This window comes from Crassostrea angulata, chromosome 6, assembly GCF_025612915.1.
Source record: "Crassostrea angulata isolate pt1a10 chromosome 6, ASM2561291v2, whole genome shotgun sequence".
Classification (NCBI taxonomy): Eukaryota; Metazoa; Mollusca; class Bivalvia; order Ostreida; family Ostreidae; genus Magallana; species Magallana angulata.
In genome coordinates, this window is record NC_069116.1 from 60,589,436 (window position 1) to 60,613,213 (window position 23,778).

The 23,778-nt window shown below is 33.7% G+C and overlaps 2 protein-coding genes across 4 annotated transcripts; both read left to right on the top strand.

Moving 5' to 3' along the window:
• The first annotated feature begins 249 nt into the window (after nucleotides 1-249).
• On the top strand, nucleotides 250-21,791 carry LOC128189425 (ultra-long-chain fatty acid omega-hydroxylase-like). 3 transcript variants are annotated; one of them, XM_052861031.1, is made up of 11 exons: nucleotides 250-494; nucleotides 15,167-15,323; nucleotides 15,562-15,743; nucleotides 15,875-16,002; nucleotides 16,114-16,176; nucleotides 16,624-16,747; nucleotides 16,863-16,992; nucleotides 18,096-18,225; nucleotides 18,321-18,602; nucleotides 20,671-20,736; nucleotides 21,559-21,791. In XM_052861031.1, exons 2-11 carry the CDS (start codon nucleotides 15,239-15,241, stop codon nucleotides 21,656-21,658), a joined length of 1,290 nt encoding a protein of 429 aa, XP_052716991.1. In that variant the 5' UTR covers nucleotides 250-494; nucleotides 15,167-15,238; the 3' UTR covers nucleotides 21,659-21,791. The 3 variants fall into 3 exon arrangements, with proteins under 3 accessions (XP_052716991.1, XP_052716990.1, XP_052716989.1); XM_052861030.1 differs by lacking the exon at nucleotides 250-494 and adding an exon at nucleotides 12,718-12,915 and having other exon boundaries at nucleotides 16,863-16,965; XM_052861029.1 differs by lacking the exon at nucleotides 250-494 and adding an exon at nucleotides 12,719-12,915.
• On the top strand, nucleotides 1,624-4,292 carry LOC128189427 (RING finger protein 151-like). Its single transcript, XM_052861034.1, has one exon. The coding sequence runs from the start codon at nucleotides 1,633-1,635 to the stop codon at nucleotides 2,449-2,451; it is 819 nt and encodes a 272-aa protein (XP_052716994.1). The 5' UTR covers nucleotides 1,624-1,632; the 3' UTR covers nucleotides 2,452-4,292.
• Nucleotides 21,792-23,778: the final 1,987 nt, after the last annotated feature.

Sequence of the window (23,778 nt, forward strand, 5' to 3'; positions counted from 1 at the left end):
GTAGACATTTGGAATAACATTGAAGTTGTCTTGAGTAATATATTCTCGTTTTCTACAAATTTGAAATTAAACACATCCAAGTAAGATAGAATTCACTCATTACGTGTATGGAAATGTGATCGGTATCAGTTGTCTTTGTTGTGTTTCGATAGCGGTATACACACAATGTTAAAGTATTCATATTGACCTGGCACATGTCCCAGTCTTTGTATACATACACAGCCAGCCAAGGCCAGTGTTTATGATTAGGAACATTTAATAAAGTCACGGAGTGTAGCCCGCTTTGTTTATAAATCAAATCTGGGTGCTTGGAGAAATCAGTCTGTAATATCATTACGATCGATCAACTTTCCCAGAGAGAATTTGGTGATTTTTACGGAAAGAAATATTTAAAGTGATACAATAATAAGGACATTGAGGCTGGTTCTGGGACTATCCCAAGCACGCGGACGGATACAGATGACAAGAGGCCAAATACAAACCTTCTTAATCTGGTAAGAACGTCTATAATTACATTGGATTCGTCTCAGATCAGATGTACTTGTGTAGTGAAGTGGTGTATTATATGTTGAACTTTTGTCCTCAACACTCAATGAGTCAATCATTTCTCCCTCTTTTAGAGAGAGAGAGCGAGAGAGAGAGAGAGAGAGAGAGAGAGAACGAACGAAAGAGACAGAGGGCAGAAAAAGATCTTTTGGAGCAGTCAATGTTTAATTCTTCACGGAGAAAGTTTAACACTCAAGAAGAAAAAGGAGAAATACGATACAAACTCAACACAGTATATGAAATGTTGTACCCCCCCCCCCCCCCCGCATCCCGTACCGCTCTATCTGCGTGAAACTTTAAAGTGAACTTAATAATGAAGAGATGAAATTTAATGCAAAGATATTCAATATATTTGATAAATATTGCATATTTTATAAAACTACTACTAGTGATACACAGAGAATTATGCATTACCTTTTCCATATCACAGCTGGTATCAGCCCGAGACTCCAATATCAGCCCAAATGGTCTAGGGCTAATACAGGCTGTGAAATGGAAAAAGGGTATCTATTATTATATATATTACATACTTAGTAATAAAATTTAATAAAAAAAACATCAACTTGAACAAATTGATTTTAAATACTTAGTATTATTTGAAATTATTTTGTACGTGTAATATTTAAAAATATGAAATCTTATTGTTTTATCAGAGACATAAATGTTATGTCTCTGGTTAATTTAACCAAACATAAAGTTACAGAACCGGAATTTCCTCAGCTTTTAAAATTTACTGCTTCAAAACATTAACTAACATTTAAAGTTTTCAACTGCACTTAAAATTTTCAACTGTAACAATTTTTTTTTTTTCGTCTGTAAACACGCACAAATACCGAAAAGAAAAAAAGCAAGGGATGTGATACGCCCCGGAGGTCGATACGAGTTTTGTGAAGTCATCTGTATCACACATGCAAAAAATCTGTATTTATTACTAAGTATGTAATAAATACATGCATTCTGATATTACACGCGCAAGAAAGTGACAAAAATCTCCAGTAACAATATTATGAATAGATTATAGATAGACTACTTCGTAGAAAAAAGCAATTTTCTGTGACTTCTCTCTTACAAGTTCCATATGTAGGAATGGGATTCGACCTCGGGCGCTTCCTAGGGGAGGTTAACGACGGTCTTCTGTGTTGTATTTGCCGCGATGTCCTAGAAGACCCAGTCCAAGCACCTTGCGAGCATGCGTACTGTCGAAGGTGCATCGAAGGATGGCTTGCAAACGAAACAAGGTGCCCGGAAGACAGGAAGAACCTACCGCTTTCGAACCTTAAACCTTTGTTCCGTTATATGAAGAACGATCTGGACAACCTACAAATTCGTTGTATTAATGTGACTCGGGGCTGCAGTCACGTTAGTTCGCTTGAGGTCCTTGCGACCCACGAGTCGGAGTGCCCCCGTGGTTCGGTTGAGTGCCCAAATGGTAACTGTCCTCTCTCTGTGTCAAGAGAAGACCTGGCCAAGCATTTAGAGGACTGTGGGTTTCGCGCCAAGGAATGTCCGAAAGGCTGCGGCATACTGATGGTCACACGGGACGACAATGAACACAACTGTATCTACGAGCTGAAAACCGCCATTGATATCCTGCGCTCTGAGATGTTCTGTAAGATTGACGAACAGAAACGTGAAATGGAACTGAGGCTGAACACTCAAAGGTGTCACATGGTACAGAAAGAGTCCTCCATGCAGGCTCAGGTGGTTGAGTTAAAGACCGAGGTTTCTAGACTTTCTCAAAAAATAAAGCTTCTGATGGAACTGGAGGTCAAGCGCCGACAAGACACAGAGAGATTGGAACTTGAAAAGCGTGAGTTGATGGACTTACTTCGCCGGAACCAGAACGAGACTGGAAATACTTCCGGTGACAAGCGACCTTCAACTAGGAAAGTAACCGCACTGTAAATGGATATGTTTTCCGTACTGTCTTATTTTAATGCGTGGTGTCTTGATAAACACAAGTCCGAAGGATGCATGTAGCATGACACATGTATTTCGTGTTATCAAAGTTGAAATACATGTACTATACGTCCAATCAATATTAATAACTGTATCAACATTGTTTACATAGCTTAGAAATATATTAATCATGTTTTATACATGTTGCGTGAAATCATACCTGAACATGCCATTTAATAAACCACCAAAACATGAACCTATAAAGTAAGAAAAAAAATGGGCGCTTAAGATATAGATTCGGCAGGAATCTGAGCGCACAAGGAGAGTGGAAATTTCATCAAATAATTTTGCACATTTTTCGAATTATATTAACCGCTATTTGGTTTTTGTTGGACGTGGAATGGGTATAGAAAACATGTTTGTAATGCAAACGGTTGGTGGCATAGATCTGCCACCACTTGTCAGATAGTTATGTCGACTTGGCAGATGATTATGTCGACTTGTCAGATATTTATGTCAACTTGTCAGATCTTTATGTTGACTTGTCAGAAAATAACCATATTGACTAGAAACTCAATATTTTGTTGTTAAAGCGTGTTAGTGCCACTAACTGCCATTAACTTGTCATAATAATATCTGACGAGTATACAAAAAGATCTGACAAGTTAATATGGCCACTAGTTTAAAGAAATTTATCATTCATATTATAAGCCAAGGTATCAGATAATGATGTTGACATGTCAGATATTAGGTCGTCTTGTCAAATAATTATTTCGACTTGCTAATGTCGATTTGTCAGATCCTTATGTCGAATTGCCAGAAAATATTATTTCAACTTAATGGCACAAATTGGGCGTGGAAAGGTTAAAGTGTTAAATGTTTAAACACGTGGATAAGTGACAAGTCGACTTAAAGAACTGACAAGTTCACATAATTATCTGACAAGTCCACATAATTATCTGACAAGTGGACATCAAGATCTGACAAGTCGACATAATTATCAGAGAAGTGATGGCAGATCTATTCCACCATAGGTTTTATTATAGTATGGGTCTAAAGATATCAACACGATGCAATTCATGCAAAATCCTACTTATTTATATCTATTTTTAAATGATTTTATTGTCTCTGGGTCCTCTCTCCACAAATTTGAAACGTGCAAAGATGAAATATTTTAACAGTGAAAATGTTGTAAAAAAAAAAAAGATGGAGTGATGACCCAGAGATGACTATTTATGTACTATTCCAAAAACAAATTTGGAGGATAAAAACAATTAAAGTCCATTGATATGGCAATGTTGTTTCAAAACACTTTATACCGCACATTAATTGTGAAGTCACGCATGGCTCGATGGTTTTGTCCTGGATTAGTGAATACAAACATGCAGTGTTTGGGGTTCAAATCCTACTGTTGACTACTTTTTTATTTTTGTTTAAAACTTTTTTGTTTTTAAATGTATGTTGAATGTAACATTATGTTGAATTATGGAATACCGGTATATTTTAATTTCCCTTTATTGGTTTTTGCCGTATTCATGAACACTATTTTCTGTTCTTATAACTAGTTTAATAAGATGTACGATATAAGTGAATTAAAATACATTAATTAACATTTCCAACATAACTAATTATATCGGTTTACCCTCTCATTGACATTTTTAGAAAGTTTGTGAGGTTTTTCTTTATAGCCGGAATGGACATGTACATCAACTTTCAAGTTTGAGTAATTAATTTTTGTTCAAACTTTCGAGGTTATAGACATTTAAATCAATATTGATTCGTGTCGATGATTCCTGCAAACTTATAATCTTTTGCGCCCAGTTTCTTTTAAAATCCATGACACGGGATTTGCAGTTACTGTTATCTTTACGGTTCAAAAGTTATAGAGTTGTATTTGACAACAGAGAAAATGTTGTAAGCGTGAGCGCGATTGTTCTTATGCTGTGTTTACTTAAGGTGGCTCTATACACCCACAGTTTATTCCAATTTTCAATAGAAGACCACAAAACATATACTTATCAAATATTAAAACGATGATATTGATACTAAAAGATTTTTTAAAATGTTTTTTCGTGTTTTTGTAAAATAATTTTTAATCAACAAATATAACGATTTTTTTGGTCATATGATGGACATCTCCTTGAGACACATAAAAAAATATTACATTTCATAATATTCAAAAATTTTATGTTGCAAATATTTTAGTATATCCCCAAAACATAATTGTTCATATCTTCTTACTCTGTTGAAAAATCATCTGAAAAAGCTGCTTGATGTTATAAGAAAATGTATTTCAATGAATGTGACATAAAAAATTGAATGAAAATTATTGCAAATAAACACACAAAAAATTTAAAATGTTATTTGGTATGAAAGTTCCTCAGGTAAGAGTTATCGTTCCTAAATCCCAAGGCCCAACTATTTTGGGGACTTTTCAATTTCTGAGATGAAGAAAATTTCCTAAATATTGTGTTGGAATGACAAATAAATACATATTTCATTATAGGCCTATATATAACTGAATATAATCTATATCAAATAAATAAAGGGAAAATAACTTACAGGATTTATGTATCCCAACCTGAGAGAAATTCAAAGCCACTCTCCAACCCCCTTAATTACGGTTGTATGGAACACCTGTCAATATTAATGTGGATTAAAGAACGTTATAATTAAAATACTTTTACTGGTTTAGAATTTCCTTACACAATATTTCACCAAAAAAAATACGTTTTTTTTCCCTAAACTAAGATTGCTCTAGGTTGGTCCCTGTTAACACTACCAAAATTAGAAAATTTTGAAAAGGTAAAAATTTTACAAATCCCAACAGGATTCGAACTCCTGACATACAGGTCGGTAGAGAGCGCTCTAACCACTGCGCTAAGCTGTCAGATAATACTGTGGGGAAAGAAACTATTTTTGAAATTATACTTGATTTATTGTTTATTTCGATGAATAATACGACACAACATGAAGTCCCTTCCACATTACATGTAAATAATGAATTTTCCTATATGTAGCTATAAGAAACGGCCAAATCGTCTTCTATGGGAATTTGTGTCTGACATTTAAATGATTATTTTGCGCAGTGATTTTTCTTATGTTGCTGAATGTTTTGACCTATCGATAAACGGGAAGATTTCAGTCCTGTCAGTTTCTACAGAGTTACGAATTACAATCATTTGCGTAAGAAATAGAGGGCGGTTGATCATGATACTTGGTTGATGTAAAATAATATATTGATTTATCAATATTAATGTTTAAAACTGCATTTAAATACAAGTTAAGCGTGTTTGGACGTACACATGTATACAGTACCCGCAACGTTATTTTTTTAAATCCTATCCTATCGTATCGTGTATCAATCCTATCGTATCGTGCGTGTATACTGTTTTATCGTGCGTTAATTCTATCCTATCGTGCGTGTATACTGTTCTATCGTGCGTTAATCCTATTATATCGTGCGTGAATCCTATCAGGTTTATCGTTTAATTTCAACAATTCTTCCGTTCATCCTATCGTGTTAATCGTTTCGTGCCTTTTCATAAGCAAGTAAATTTATTACTAAGTTGCAACTCGTTCGGTGCGCCGTATACGAATATTTATCGAACAAGAATTGTAAAACCCTATCCAACATTCCGTCAGGATACTAATTTTTATTTTTTTTAGATCAAAATTAACCAATATTATATGTAAATCATATCTGTTAACATTGAAAATGAAGTTCTTAGGAACCAGGTAACATATTTACCTGTATATCGAATATATTAAATCGTACGCAGACTGTATACCTGCGTAAACATGAACTTTTATGCAATATAATTTTGTTGCATCATATTTTACAGAAACAAAACTATTTATGATATAATTTATATTTAATTAAAACCCGAGTTGTATTTTGAACCCGTTATTTTCCGTGTGATATTTGATTTCAGGCTGAAATGTTCTCGACAATCAGCTAGGGTGATTGGTAATGAAAACAATGTTAACAAATCGTACGCAGAATGTGTATCTGCGTAAATATTTATTTAACTTATCTGTAATAATTCGTTTTTAATGCATTATTTTCTTATACAGAAAGAAATGTACTTATGAAAGATTTTTATATTTACTTTATACAAGAGTTGGATTTATATAATTAAAACCGCTATTTTCCGAGAGATTTAATCTTGGGCTGAAATATTCGCGGCGATCGGCTTTTTGAAAAAAATTAACTGGTCATTTTTATACATTCTATAAATGATGCAGCGATGATTAACAACTCGGCAATTGTTACTAAAAAGAAATTCTTTATTTGTACGTGTTCTCTCTCAAATTCTGCCATTATCAGTTTGTTCGTAAATATCGTATAAAGCGATCATACGTTTATCATGAACATCGTTTATCCTTTCCTATCGTGTATCAATCCTATCATATCGTGCGTGTATACTGTTCTATCGTGCGTTAATCCTATCCTTTCGTGCGTGTATACTGTTCTATCGTGCGTTAATGCTATCCTATCGTGCGTGAATCCTATCCTTTCGTTTATCTTGTAAAAAATAACGTTGCGGGTACTGATACATGTAGAATTGTAACAAGTAAACATATAAAGCTCTTTTTCTGCCTCCCTTTTGAGGAGAAAAATTCCGTGTTGTCGTTTTAGTTTTTTAAAATGCTTAAAATTATGTCTTTACCTAATCAACAATTTTAATTGTCAATGAGTCCATGGACTCAATGACAATTAAAACTTGTTAATCAGTTAAAGACAATTACATGTAAATCAATTTAAGATCGAGGATATATTCCAAGTTATATTGCTAAGAATATTTTAATTATATAGTATACACTGTATTTACATAAAAATATGACAATAATTAAATTTAAAAAAAGAAAGAAAGCTATAGATCAGTGGCAATGTGGCGATACCGTATGTTCACGCTTATCTATGAGTTCTCGCAGTACTTGGAATCTCAAAAAAAAAGATGAGAGAGAGAGAGAGAGAGATTATTTTAAGAATAAAGAATTAACCATCCAGCTCTACCTGTTTCACATTATTTTGTGTCTCTAATATTGTTCCGATTCAAATCTATATTCAGCAAGTAGGTGCAATCAAACTTAATGTCTTTTATTAAATCATTGCCAAAAAAATCATCAACAATTTAAGATAATGAAAGTTTTGTAGAAATAAACTGCAACAGTTAATCCGTGGTATGTTGTTTATTAAGGAAACTATCTATTCTTATAAAAAGTAAGTAACTGAGAGGATACGACTATACAAGATTTTAAATTTCCGCTGAGGTAAAACTAAAAATTAGGTAAAACAAAATAAATATTATACTAGATGATTGTACAAATATATCTTCTTTTACTGATATAACCAATATAGAGATTTAAAAAAGTCTCATCTTTCTCAGGATTCCTTGCCATATGCACTTAAGAAATATATAAATATATTATAAAATATCATCCAATGATAACGAATTATAACGATACTAGTATTTAAATTACTCCTTTGTTGTATCATATTCACCTGGGAAACTTTTTTCATTGCTTCGTATTTGCTGAAGAAAAGGGATGTACACATGCAGCATGATTTCTTTTGCAGGAAATTGACATAAATTTGGTAAAACCCAGGAGCTTCCCTGGACCCAATAGGCCCCCAGACCCCAACCATTTATCCTTCTATTCTGCCTACGCGCCTGATAACACACATTTTTTTAAGGTCACACACTAGAACAAAAATGGCGGATATTTTTATTCTGGGCGCCTCCACTATTCTTGTTCTCGTAATCACGCACCTGTTTATAAAGATTATTAAAGTTAAGTACACTTTCTGGGGATTTCCGGAGTCTATTTACGACAAACACTGGCTGCTGGGACACCTACCACATGTAAGTATGCTATAATCGTGTACATGGAAGTCAGCACTTAATGTATTTGTGGTCCCTCATTGTTTCCTCCCTGTAGCATTTAACTTCGTAGTTATTGCGTGCAGATCAAGTTCTGATAAAATAACTTTTTGAACTGGTAGGTGAGATATTTACATTTAGAAAATAAATTCCTACAGGAAAATGATTTTTCCAATAGAAAAAACAATTTTCCTATAGGATAATTGTAATATCCTACCGGAATAAAAGAAATTCCCATAGGAATTTAAATTCTGATAGGATTTGAACAAAACTCCTATATGATTTTAAAATCCGACAAGAAAAAACCTTTTTTTTTTTTTTATAGAAAAACTACCTGTCTAAATCAATTCCTGTAGGAAATACTTTTTTCCTGTAGAAATTATAATTCCTATAGGATTTTTAGAAAATCCTATAGGAATTTTATTATTTCCTGTAGAAAAATTATTTCTCCTGGAGAAATTATATTTTTTTATGGGACATTAATTTCTAAAGGTAGATATCGCACCTGTCAGGTAAGACACGTACACTAAAAACAGACGTGGTGATATACTCTCATGGCAAATTGGTACATGTATCTATGAATTTTTACGAAACTGCATTTTAATTAAGCGGGCGCAAAAATGATAGCTTGGCACTGGCATTGTTACGTACATGTATCCAGCACAGTGTTCTAAACATTCTTCAGTAGCCTAGCTTACACAGGTGCGGTGTTTTTTCATATTATGCTGTGGTTATTTCATATGAAGATGGTGCTTTATTATATGAAGATTGTGCTTTATCATATGAAGGTGGTGCTTTATATATCATATTATGCTGTGGTTCTTTCATATGAAGGTGGTGCTTTATTATATGAAGGTGGTGCTTTATTATATGAAGATGGTGCTTTATTATTTGAAGGTGGTGCTTTACTATATGAAGATGGTGCTTTATTTTATGAAGGTGGTGCTTTATTATATTATGATGTGGTTATTTCATGTGAAGAGGGTGCTTTATTATACATTTATGAAGATGGTGCTTTATTATATGAAGATGGTGCTTTTTTTTAAAGATCATAAAATAAGGCACCATCTTCACATAAAAACGCACTATTTTCATATAATAAAGCACTATCTTCATATAATAAAGTACCATCTTCATATAATAAAGCACTATCTTCACATGAAATAGCTACATAAGGCAGCTATGACGTTCCATAGAAACCTATATGAACTTGAATTTGGGGCTCTCGAGTGTATACAATTAAGCATTCAATGCTTATATTGGTATTTTCGAACTGATGTCTATTCGAATGAAATATTATGTATCGCCGCTAAAAAGGCATTATTAGCGCTATTAATCAGGGATATGAAACATAATGGAACAGCCATATTTAAAACGTGTTATTTAGTTAGCTTCCATGACAAAAAAATAGTGCCTGAAACTTTTTAGAGAAAACACCCTTTTTTTTTTTTTATTAAGGAGTAGATATACATTAATGATCGTTTTTTAAATGGAAATATCAAATTTGTTAGGTATGTGACTATAAATTTAATCATGCAAGAAAAAAAGGAAATTATCAAAATCATGAAAATCCTAAATCGTGCATGGAACGGGGGGTCGTTTAATTCCTCCAATATTCGGAAAACAACAAAAAATTGCAAATATGCTATTTGATGCATGTAGTAGTTTCAGTATAACATTAACTTATTTCATAATACTGACAATTCATATCACATGCCTATCATTTCTTTGAAAGGAATACTTTGTTTTTGTACTGTTTACCGACAACTTTACAATTACAGCGCCTTTGAACTTATGTGTGCATATGGCATATAATCCCGATCCCAAATCAGATAAACGTGTGCTTGCCTGGTTCCCTGAGCTACCCATTACGCACAGGAACAAGGCTAACTCATGCGCAGGCTGAATTTTCCCCATAGCATTCGGTTTAACCTCGCTTATATATTTTCTGCGTGGACCTCAGGGTCCACGCAATAATCATTTTAAGCGTGTTTGGACGTACACATGTATACAGTACCCGCAACGTTATTTTTTTAAATCCTATCCTATCGTATCGTGTATCAATCCTATCGTATCGTGCGTGTATACTGTTTTATCGTGCGTTAATTCTATCCTATCGTGCGTGTATACTGTTCTATCGTGCGTTAATCCTATTATATCGTGCGTGAATCCTATCAGGTTTATCGTTTAATTTCAACAATTCTTCCGTTCATCCTATCGTGTTAATCGTTTCGTGCCTTTTCATAAGCAAGTAAATTTATTACTAAGTTGCAACTCGTTCGGTGCGCCGTATACGAATATTTATCGAACAAGAATTGTAAAACCCTATCCAACATTCCGTCAGGATACTAATTTTTATTTTTTTTAGATCAAAATTAACCAATATTATATGTAAATCATATCTGTTAACATTGAAAATGAAAAACGAAGTTCTTAGGAACCAGGTAACATATTTACCTGTATATCGAATATATTAAATCGTACGCAGACTGTATACCTGCGTAAACATGAACTTTTATGCAATATAATTTTGTTGCATCATATTTTACAGAAACAAAACTATTTATGATATAATTTATATTTAATTAAAACCCGAGTTGTATTTTGAACCCGTTATTTTCCGTGTGATATTTGATTTCAGGCTGAAATGTTCTCGACAATCAGCTAGGGTGATTGGTAATGAAAACAATGTTAACAAATCGTACGCAGAATGTGTATCTGCGTAAATATTTTTTTTTTAACTTATCTGTAATAATTCGTTTTTAATGCATTATTTTCTTATACAGAAAGAAATGTACTTATGAAAGATTTTTATATTTACTTTATACAAGAGTTGGATTTATATAATTAAACCCGCTATTTTCCGAGAGATTTAATCTTGGGCTGAAATATTCGCGGCGATCGGCTTTTTGAAAAAAATTAACTGGTCATTTTTATACATTCTATAAATGATGCAGCGATGATTAACAACTCGGCAATTGTTACTAAAAAGAAATTCTTTATTTGTACGTGTTCTCTCTCAAATTCTGCCATTATCAGTTTGTTCGTAAATATCGTATAAAGCGATCATACGTTTATCATGAACATCGTTTACCCTTTCCTATCGTGTATCAATCCTATCATATCGTGCGTGTATACTGTTCTATCGTGCGTTAATCCTATCCTTTCGTGCGTGTATACTGTTCTATCGTGCGTTAATGCTATCCTATCGTGCGTGAATCCTATCCTTTCGTTTATCTTGTAAAAAATAACGTTGCGGGTACTGATACATGTAGAATTGTAACAAGTAAACATATAAAGCTCTTTTTCTGCCTCCCTTTTGAGGAGAAAAATTCCGTGTTGTCGTTTTAGTTTTTTAAAATGCTTAAAATTATGTCTTTACCTAATCAACAATTTTAATTGTCAATGAGTCCATGGACTCAATGACAATTAAAACTTGTTAATCAGTTAAAGACAATTACATGTAAATCAATTTAAGATCGAGGATATATTCCAAGTTATATTGCTAAGAATATTTTAATTATATAGTATACACTGTATTTACATAAAAATATGACAATAATTAAATTTAAAAAAAGAAAGAAAGCTATAGATCAGTGGCAATGTGGCGATACCGTATGTTCACGCTTATCTATGAGTTCTCGCAGTACTTGGAATCTCAAAAAAAAAAGATGAGAGAGAGAGAGAGAGAGAGATTATTTTAAGAATAAAGAATTAACCATCCAGCTCTACCTGTTTCACATTATTTTGTGTCTCTAATATTGTTCCGATTCAAATCTATATTCAGCAAGTAGGTGCAATCAAACTTAATGTCTTTTATTAAATCATTGCCAAAAAAATCATCAACAATTTAAGATAATGAAAGTTTTGTAGAAATAAACTGCAACAGTTAATCCGTGGTATGTTGTTTATTAAGGAAACTATCTATTCTTATAAAAAGTAAGTAACTAAGAGGATACGACTATACAAGATTTTAAATTTCCGCTGAGGTAAAACTAAAAATTAGGTAAAACAAAATAAATATTATACTAGATGATTGTACAAATATATCTTCTTTTACTGATATAACCAATATAGAGATTTAAAAAAGTCTCATCTTTCTCAGGATTCCTTGCCATATGCACTTAAGAAATATATAAATATATTATAAAATATCATCCAATGATAACGAATTATAACGATACTAGTATTTAAATTACTCCTTTGTTGTATCATATTCACCTGGGAAACTTTTTTCATTGCTTCGTATTTGCTGAAGAAAAGGGATGTACACATGCAGCATGATTTCTTTTGCAGGAAATTTACATAAATTTGGTAAAACCCAGGAGCTTCCCTGGACCCAATAGGCCCCCAGACCCCAACCATTTATCCTTCTATTCTGCCTACGCGCCTGATAACACACATTTTTTTAAGGTCACACACTAGAACAAAAATGGCGGATATTTTTATTCTGGGCGCCTCCACTATTCTTGTTCTCGTAATCACGCACCTGTTTATAAAGATTATTAAAGTTAAGTACACTTTCTGGGGATTTCCGGAGTCTATTTACGACAAACACTGGCTGCTGGGACACCTACCACATGTAAGTATGCTATAATCGTGTACATGGAAGTCAGCACTTAATGTATTTGTGGTCCCTCATTGTTTCCTCCCTGTAGCATTTAACTTCGTAGTTATTGCGTGCAGATCAAGTTCTGATAAAATAACTTTTTGAACTGGTAGGTGAGATATTTACATTTAGAAAATAAATTCCTACAGGAAAATGATTTTTCCAATAGAAAAAACAATTTTCCTATAGGATAATTGTAATTTCCTACCGGAATAAAAGAAATTCCCATAGGAATTTAAATTCTGATAGGATTTGAACAAAACTCCTATATGATTTTAAAATCCGACAAGAAAAAACCTTTTTTTTTTTTTTTTTTATAGAAAAACTACCTGTCTAAATCAATTCCTGTAGGAAATACTTTTTTCCTGTAGGAATTATAATTCCTATAGGATTTTTAGAAAATCCTATAGGAATTTTATTATTTCCTGTAGAAAAATTATTTCTCCTGGAGAAATTATATTTTTTTATGGGACATTAATTTCTAAAGGTAGATATCGCACCTGTCAGGTAAGACACGTACACTAAAAACAGACGTGGTGATATACTCTCATGGCAAATTGGTACATGTATCTATGAATTTTTACGAAACTGCATTTTAATTAAGCGGGCGCAAAAATGATAGCTTGGCACTGGCATTGTTACGTACATGTATCCAGCACAGTGTTCTAAACATTCTTCAGTAGCCTAGCTTACACAGGTGCGGTGTTTTTTCATATTATGCTGTGGTTATTTCATATGAAGATGGTGCTTTATTATATGAAGATTGTGCTTTATCATATGAAGGTGGTGCTTTATATATCATATTATGCTGTGGTTCTTTCATATGAAGGTGGTGCTTTATTATATGAAGGTGGTGCTTTATTATATGAAGATGGTGCTTTATTATTTGAAGGTGGTGCTTTACTATATGAAGATGGTGCTTTATTTTATGAAGGTGGTGCTTTATTATATTATGATGTGGTTATTTCATGTGAAGAGGGTGCTTTATTATACATTTATGAAGATGGTGCTTTATTATATGAAGATGGTGCTTTTTTTTAAAGATCATAAAATAAGGCACCATCTTCACATAAAAACGCACTATTTTCATATAATAAAGCACTATCTTCATATAATAAAGTACCATCTTCATATAATAAAGCACTATCTTCACATGAAATAGCTACATAAGGCAGCTATGACGTTCCATAGAAACCTATATGAACTTGAATTTGGGGCTCTCGAGTGTATACAATTAAGCATTCAATGCTTATATTGGTATTTTCGAACTGATGTCTATTCGAATGAAATATTATGTATCGCCGCTAAAAAGGCATTATTAGCGCTATTAATCAGGGATATGAAACATAATGGAACAGCCATATTTAAAACGTGTTATTTAGTTAGCTTCCATGACAAAAAAATAGTGCCTGAAACTTTTTAGAGAAAACACCCTTTTTTTTTTTATTAAGGAGTAGATATACATTAATGATCGTTTTTTAAATGGAAATATCAAATTTGTTAGGTATGTGACTATAAATTTAATCATGCAAGAAAAAAAGGAAATTATCAAAATCATGAAAATCCTAAATCGTGCATGGAACGGGGGGTCGTTTAATTCCTCCAATATTCGGAAAACAACAAAAAATTGCAAATATGCTATTTGATGCATGTAGTAGTTTCAGTATAACATTAACTTATTTCATAATACTGACAATTCATATCACATGCCTATCATTTCTTTGAAAGGAATACTTTGTTTTTGTACTGTTTACCGACAACTTTACAATTACAGCGCCTTTGAACTTATGTGTGCATATGGCATATAATCCCGATCCCGATTCAGATAAACGTGTGCTTGCCTGGTTCCCTGAGCTACCCATTACGCACAGGAACAAGGCTAACTCATGCGCAGGCTGAATTTTCCCCATAGCATTCGGTTTAACCTCGCTTATATATTTTCTGCGTGGACCTCAGGGTCCACGCAATAATCATTTTATGACTGACTGAAATATTGACTTGAGTCTGAAATTACTCAGTGATCCTGAGGCCCGGATAGGGCAAGGGACCATTATAGCTAGCATTTACCACAATCATGTGAGCCAAGTAGAAAATTAATCTTAACAAATGGACCGACAAACATATTTCCACCTGGAGTTTAGTAATATTCAATTCGAGTTTTAAGAGAGAAATGGGTTGATGTTGATGCCTCTTGTCATAAGTTTAGTTATATTTTAAATTTTAGATAAGACATCAAGGCTACCTCGGTAAACATTTCTTGGACAAAATTATAGAATGGACAGAGAAATATCCGACCATGTTTCTGTTGTGGATAGGACCTGCAACTGTTAGGGTGGTACTAAATCATCCTGATAGTCTCAAACAGATACTGAGAACGGCAGGTAATGGAGTGTGTGGGGGGGGGGAGGGGGTGGGGGTGTGTGGTAGGTGGTGGGTGCATGCGTTATTACCGTTAAACATGTACGGATAGTTAGAACTACGGATATAAAGACCAATATAAATCACATTGTCGATTTGTAAACAACAGAGGTGTTTTTTATGTTTTTTATGATGCAAATATCCTACATAGTTGACAGCCTCGGGGATTCCTTGACTGTATATGGTCATATTTAATTTCAGATCCAAAACCAGTTGGATACGGCCAGGCGTACAGACATGGAATTCCATGGTTAGGAGAGGGACTCCTGATTGCGGGGGGTGCCAAATGGAAGCGCTCCAGACGTCTGCTTACTCCAGCCTTCCATTTTGACATCCTGAAACCTTACGTGAAAGTCTACAAGACCTGTGCTGATCAACTAGTGGTATAACGTTTACGAATGTCTATAATTTCAAAGTCACAGAAAAATATTGTTCACTTAGATATATAATAGTTTTAGACATCCTAGAAACGTCTAAATTCTTCTATTATTTGATTGCTTTGAATGCCTTTTAGAAAAACATTCAAACGTTCGCTGACCGGAAGGAGAGCGCTGAAGTGTTTGGATTGGTCAGCGGCTGTACACTGGACATCATTCTGCAGTGCGCGTTCTCCTACGAGACAGACTGCCAGAACCTCCTTAGGTCTGGAATTCGTCCCACAGATTTTTTTAGAAGACTAGCATTGTCATTTAAAAGCTTTCGGTTACTGTTTGAGTTACATGTACGGCTATAAAGTGAATTTGTTTTCTGCAGGAACGACAACCGATACGTTACCACTGTGTATGAAATAGCCACAGAATGGACACGTAGAAACACGTGAGTAAAACCTTTTTTCCTACACTATAATCAGTAAATGAAAATTGTACATCCCTCTCACCTATCCTTGTAAAATATATAAAATTTAGGTAACGAATAGAAAATATATTCATTATTGCAACTTTTGACACGCAATTGACATAAATCGAAAATTGGTGATTTTTGGGACAGTTAACTGCGTTTCGCATGTAATCTAGCTGTTTCATAACGAGTAAGAAATTTGCTATCTAGACGCTATACATTAGAAACATGTAAGTGTTTCGATATCAACATAGAGATAGGAAATGGGATATATTTAAATCATTTAAAAGTGATATAGATAGATTTTGCATGAAAAAATTAACGTAATACATGTATATGAACGTGATAGTGATAAATTTTGTATGAATAAAAAATAACGTACAATATTTGTGCATAAACCAAATCCAAATTGTGGCTCTGTTTCAGCTGTCCGTGGCTTTATTCGGACTTATTCTATTTCAATACGAAAATGGGGAAACAATTCAAAAGTCATTGTGATTATGTACACACCGTAGCAGATGACATTATTGCAAAGAGACGGAGAGCTCTGGTCAGGTTTTTGGTGGTCTTTTTTTTCTAAATGTGTAAAAAATAAAATGATAAACGTTAGTGGATTCAAGAAAACCAACTCTCATATCTTATGAAGTAAATTAAATTTGTTGTAGGAAGACGCAGATTTGTCTGAAAGGAAATACCTGGACTTTCTGGACATTTTGTTAACAGCCAAAGATGGGGATGGGCAAGGAATGTCCATAGAGGATATTCGAAGTGAGGTGGATACCTTTTTGTTTGAAGGTGAACTTAAGTTTCATGAAGTATTTTACAATACATTACTATACTCTGTCCCGAGTTTTTGCTTCCACCACTTTTAATTAGCTTCATATTTTGATGATAATAATAAATATCTTTGTGCTCAAACTGCAGCCCAGATTATAACGTTTAATCAAAGTACTGAAGAACTGACGGGAGTTGAATTTATCGATTGTTATTTATTTTAGAATCAACGATATATTATTTTGCATGGCAAGTAGTTTCCTATATGTATTTGAATTATGCACATTTTTTAAAATATGAATTATTCTCCGACAAGAATTTCGCAAAAAACCCCATATGAATCATGTTGTGTAATATTCAAAGAATTAATTCCATCAAACTACGTATCAGTAATGAAATAGTATGGATCCAAGCAATATTGAACTCTAGTCTCGTTCAACCAGACGCTCGGCTGTCTCCGTTAATCTACGCTGCTTGTCGGAGATTTACGGATATATTGAACTCTGGCGTAGGAATACATACAATATACGACTACAAAAAATATCTAAATTGTTCGTACCATTTAAAATTTGACTATTTACAAGGCATCTATAAATAAGTTTCCTTGAAAAACAAAGTTTTAGAATACATTACATCGAATTTATCGATTATTTTCAAGGACTAAATGTTATCAGCGATGTTAGTTTGTGCTTAGATCCAAACACTGTTTCATTTTCGATTTGCCCGAGTAACTGCATTGGAGAGTTGATTTAAAATCAACTCCCAAAAATTGCGCGAGATGTCCAGAGTACTTCTGAATGGAGAAAAGATGAAAACAATTCCCATTATAAATCTCCGTAAAGAAATGTTTTCGTTCCTGTAAACTTTAATGAGTGAAAAGGGATGATTTTTTAATAAAGATATCTTGGATGTTTTCCATTTCATCGATTTTAACTGTACATGTACTTCTTTTACAGGTATGTGTATTTGTATTAAAATCACAAAGAAGTGAAGGAAGTAATAAATTGGGACATACTTTTTTTTAGTGCAAACACACGTCAAAAGTTGATGAACATGATTTTTATAAAAAATGTCATGGAAAGGTTTTGTTTGATAATGTCTATATTTTCTCATTGCATATATAGGTCATGATACTACAGCAAGCGCCATCTCGTGGATTCTGTACTCATTGGCTGAACATCCTGAACATCAGATGAAATGTCAGGAGGAAATCGACAGAGTGGTCAGTGAAACAGAGTCTGGAGAGCTTGAGTGGTATGATTGAACTTAATATTCTTACAGATTATTACTGAAACATTAGACTTATCCTTTTACGTTATTGTGTATTATTCATCTTGTTCTGATTCAAGGAACGACCTTGATAGACTGGAGTATCTCACACAATGTATCAAAGAAGGAATGCGTCTCCACTCACCTGTACCAGGGATCTTAAGAGAAAATCAAGCTCCAATTAAGGTCGATAACCACGTTATACCAACCGGAAGTTGTTTAACAATTTCAATTTATTGTCTGCATCACAATCCCACTGTGTGGGGACAAGACCATATGGATTTCAGACCCGAAAGGTTCTCCAAAGAAAATGTACGGAAGATGGACCCCTTTGCATATTGTCCTTTTTCTGCGGGACCGAGGTATAATTATTACGGCGTTTTGCTCCATTTGACGCACAACATAATGATTGAATTTTCCTTTTTAATATGTACTCGCTACTTTATGATGTGAAATTATATACAAACGTAGCTATCAGTTTAATTCAAAGTTAAATTGTTTCTCATAAGCTTGAATTCTTTCCGGAACATAAAGTTAGAAAAATGTTGCCCCAAGTGTGATTCAAACAATTAAATAACTCAGTGTGATTAAATGGAAAATACATTGTAGATTTAACATGTTCAAAATGTAATTTGATCAAAATATTCAATTTAAAATTCTTAGAAAGTAAAGGACTATATATGATAAGGGCCTAAAATGGCCCCCTAAAATGAACATCATCATTTTACTATCATTCTTTGTTTTCTTAGTACAGATATGTATGTGATGTGTTTACATAATATTCATTTTGGTTCAAGTGCCTACAATTTAGAAATATGACATTGTAAAGACAACCTTTTCCCGCCATTTTTGCATTTTTAGCGTAAAACAGCGTGTTTTCAAGCAGTTTTTCCTTCCGAAAACATAGAGCGCATTCTTGAACAAATAAAATATTTTAATCAGAGATGTATCTAGCCAAGACTAATAAGTGACAAAAAATTTGTCCTTGTTCAAGCATGCGCTCCATATTTCCCATTCGTAAATAGATAAGAAAAATGTCATTTTTTGGCTGATTTTGATTGAATTATAGAAATGGGGTCACTTCTGACGTCATATACTGCCAGTGAGTGCAAATAAATCAAATAAATAGATGCAAAATATATTTTATATCAACTCTTCTAAAAAATAACATAACATTTTATTGTTCCCGAAACACTTAAAAAATGGCGAATTAAGGGGGCCAAACTCTTATCATATATAGTTCTTACCGGTATGTAAGGGCTCAAGTAGGTTTCAAACTCGCTGTCAGATCAGTAGCTGACATATTGGTATAACTTTTTGACATCCAAAAGTATAAAAGAAAAAAGAGATGTTTGTGAAACATGTATGCCCCCCTCCCTTGGAAACATCCACGAAGAAAATGAACGTAAACTTCAAATACTGGAATTTTTCTACGTCCAAGGGCTATAACTCTGTCGAAAATTGCTCTATCATACCGAAAATCAAACTTGACCTAGATATTATCATGATAAACCTGTATACCAAATTTCATTTCAATATGTTTATCCCCTGTGAAGAAAATGAGCGGAAACTGCAAAAACCTAGAATTTTTCTACGTCCAAGGGCCATAACTCTGTCGAAAATTGCTTGATCGTACCCAATATCGAAAATCAAACTTGACCTAGATATTATCATGATAAACCTGTATACCAATGTTCATTTCAATATGTTCATCCTCTGCGAAGACAATGAGCGGAAACTGCAAAAAAAGCTAGAATTTTTCTACGTCCAAGGGCCATAACTCTGTCGAAAATTGCTCGATCGTACCTAATATCGAACTTGACCTAGATATTATCATGATAAACCTGTATACCAAATTTCATTTCAATATGTTCATCCTCTGCGAAGAAAATGAACGGAAACTGTCGGTGGACCGACCGACCGACCGACCGACAGACCGACCGACTGACAGCAACAAAGCAATATGCCCTCCCTTCTTCGAAGGGGGGCATAAAATATGCAGAAGGCTATATTAACTATTGTTTTCGAAAGAAAGTATTGTAAGACTTGTGATCCAAGAATAACTCCAGATGTGTATTAAAATATGTATTAAATGAAAATAATGATGAAAATACAAAGTATGACAAAGATGATATATCCGACAGACGGACACACTTGGCTCAAACAACTAATGTTTATCACACGCGGACTCACACGCGGCTTTCCTCAGCAATTCCAAGAACCAGTCAAAACTCACACGTGACCTCTGGTCACACTAAATACCCGATAACACAAAATACACACTTACAGTATGTAACACTATGGATGTGTCTTAAACCTCCTAAGAATTTTTTTTAAAAATGAAACAGTAAAAGAACAATTCAAAATGAGCAATCTACTGGGAGAAGGCGTGTCCTATGCAGTCTGTTTGTTTCTTTTTTTCTTATCCAGGAATTGTATAGGACAGAACTTTGCAATGGCTGAAGAGAAGATGGTATTGGCGACGCTTTTACAAAGGTAATCTCTTTTATGAGAGCTGGGTGTTCGTGGTCTTGGGTAGACTTTATTGATCATCTTTAAAGACATCTTTGTATACAGAATATCACTCAAAGTTTAAAACTTTTAAAAGTTTTTTAAATGAGTTTGATACAGCCAATTCATATTAAAAAACTTTAGGTAAATCTGATATTAGGTATTTGTTGACACCCCCCCCCCCGCGCCTTAAATGTCCGATAGATTATTTGATATGCATGACTGTAGTAGTGCAGTTATTTATTTTAACAATAAAATGCTGTCTTTGGTGATCCCTTCGGGATATGAAGGTAGCGACATTGCAGAAAAAATACATAATCCGCGTTATGTAATTTTTTTCTGCTATGATTGCTACCTTTAAAACCCGCATGAATCATCAAAGAAAGCATTCTATTGTTCATATTAGCATCTTTCTTTTAACAAATTAATAAATTGGTTATGAAAAGTTAGTAAAATTTACAAATGTACATAACTACTGTTAATGTACACAAGTACGTTAATTGAGAGAAACGGCCTAATCGTCTGCTGTAAGACCATCATGATTATTTCGTGCAGTCCGTGATTTTTCCTAGGTCGCGGTAGGTTTCGACAAATCAATTAACAGGGCGTGTCAATTCCAGTCCTGTCAGTATCTTATCAGTTTTAGCCGCTGGAGATTTCGACCAATCAATAAATGGGGCGTGTAGATTTTTGTCTGGCTGTTTCTATAGAGCTATGGATTTACTAAAAGTTTCCGTTAGAAATAGAGGAATTAATAATTCATTTGGTAGATGTAAATATATATCTATGTATCTATATATCATTTAGATTTACCTTTTCTGTCGACAAAACACACATGGTCGAGAAACTGCTGGCGGCGGTCATGAGAGCAAGGAACGGGATCAAGTTGTTCGCTTCTCCCAGATAATTAACGCTGTTTTAAAACTATGTTTTCTAAATCTGAAAAGTCTTAATTCACATTGCATAAGTTACAAAAGCATTTATGGTACATGATTGTATACGTTTCAAAAGTTTTTATATTAAAACTTAATAAAGCTGCATTTGTTTTATGTGAGTCAGACGCGTACGGCAACAATTGATGTTTCACAGAGGGACGGGAACAACCGTTACTCCCTACCTTATTTTAGTTCATGCTTAACACCAAGAGGACTCTGATTGTAGATTTTCGTCTTGCATTATCGGATGGTTTTGTCTCGATCTTCACGATACATCCATGTTCATGTAACTCTTTAGGGAAATACGCTTTTGAGTTAGAAAACAGTTTATCAGAAAGTCACTTTAAAAGCCGGAAATGTCAAACCAACGCCTGAGGCGTCATGGAACACCTTAAACCTCTTATTGGTAAAAAAAAAAGGACAATGTAAAATACAGCCCGAGCTGTTCATTGATAAAATAATATATATGGGAATATATGTTTTTATTTTGGGTATACTTAATCTTTGAGATATGTATTCTGATAAAACAATCACATGGGAGATTTACAACAGTATTTAAGGTAGGGGTTCACTATTTATATTAAATTATCAAAGACTTATAGCGCCGTCTCAAATTTAAAGCCTTTAAAATACACGTGCGTATTTTGGTACACAATTAATGTCTCCTTCAGCTGCTAAATATATTTTTTTTGAAAATCTATCTGTATAGAAAGAAAAATATATACGCTCATTTGAAACTTTAAAAAAAAAATTAAAAGTCCACTGGGCCTTCCCCATCATACATGTGCATATTTATTTTTTGATATCATTTCAAGAAAAAGTTGTCCGAACGACATGTAAACAATTTGTGTTCGCCAAAACGGAAGTTCCGTTTTATGTAGTAAGTTATACCGGTATTTGAATACATATTGATAGCCAATGAAATTAGAGTTTTGGAAATGTCGTGCTCGATGAGTCTTCTTAGAATTTTGTAATTCAATTTATAGACTACGTTCTTCTCGAGGTTATTGTAAATTTTCTTTAAAATTTCCATATTAACAGTTAGGTTTGTGAGAATGATGAATTTTTGTTTTCTTTGCAACTGTTGCGAACGTTGCATATTTCCATAGTTCTTAGTCACACACCATTGCGTTTTTTTATCTATGGGTTTTCCTGGGTGACGAGGAGAGCAGAGTTGTGTTTGAGTAAATAAGTTCTTCTACTCTCTTTTCTGTGACAACGAAATAAGACCTAGCCTCCTACGACAGTGCCTCATCAATTGTATATTGTAGATATGTATGTTGCTGAGAAGTTTCAATAAGTGAAGCACAGAGTGGAGACAGATATTGCTTATTGTTGTAAACTCGCTTAACCTTCATATCTAACTTGTCTGTACCACGCATGTCACATGACATAGATTTTGGTAAGCGTATTCGACGTGGCATTTTGTGTCATTAAGAGGGCAGGATGGAAGTGGTCATTTTGAGACTCTTTGCACCTCGCGACAAAGAAGAGCCCTGTATAGAAATAAAGAAAAATGTTCAAATTAGGTTGAGATCTAAATATTAAACGTGATGTTTTTGTTTACCAAATGATGTACGTGTAAATGCATTTAAAATCATATTTAAATCTGATAGATAATTTGCTGTTCTTCTGGCCTTCTTTATCTTGTTAATACATTGTTGAAATTTGTCCATCCATTCTTTTCTTTTTATCCTTAACCCTTTAACTACCAGAGATTTAAGAATTTTTATTAAAAACTGACAACTAATTTTCAGGTCAATTTTTTATGTTTTCTAGCTACTTTTACATAATATAACATATATATATATATTCTGAAAGATTAAATGTTAAGGTATCAAATTATGCAAAGTTACATGACGTCTCCGTTGCCAAAGCAACTAAAGACGTGCTTAAATAGAAACGAAGGCTATTTTTCTCACTTGTGTCCAAATAATATATTCAAATTGCAAAATTTTAATAAGGTAGGAAATTTTAATTATACCCTGTTTACACGAGTCAGTTTTGACTTTAACTAAGACAACTTCAATCTGGTACATATGTAATACTTTAATTCGAACACCTCCCCCCTCCCCCCCCCCAAAAAAAAAAG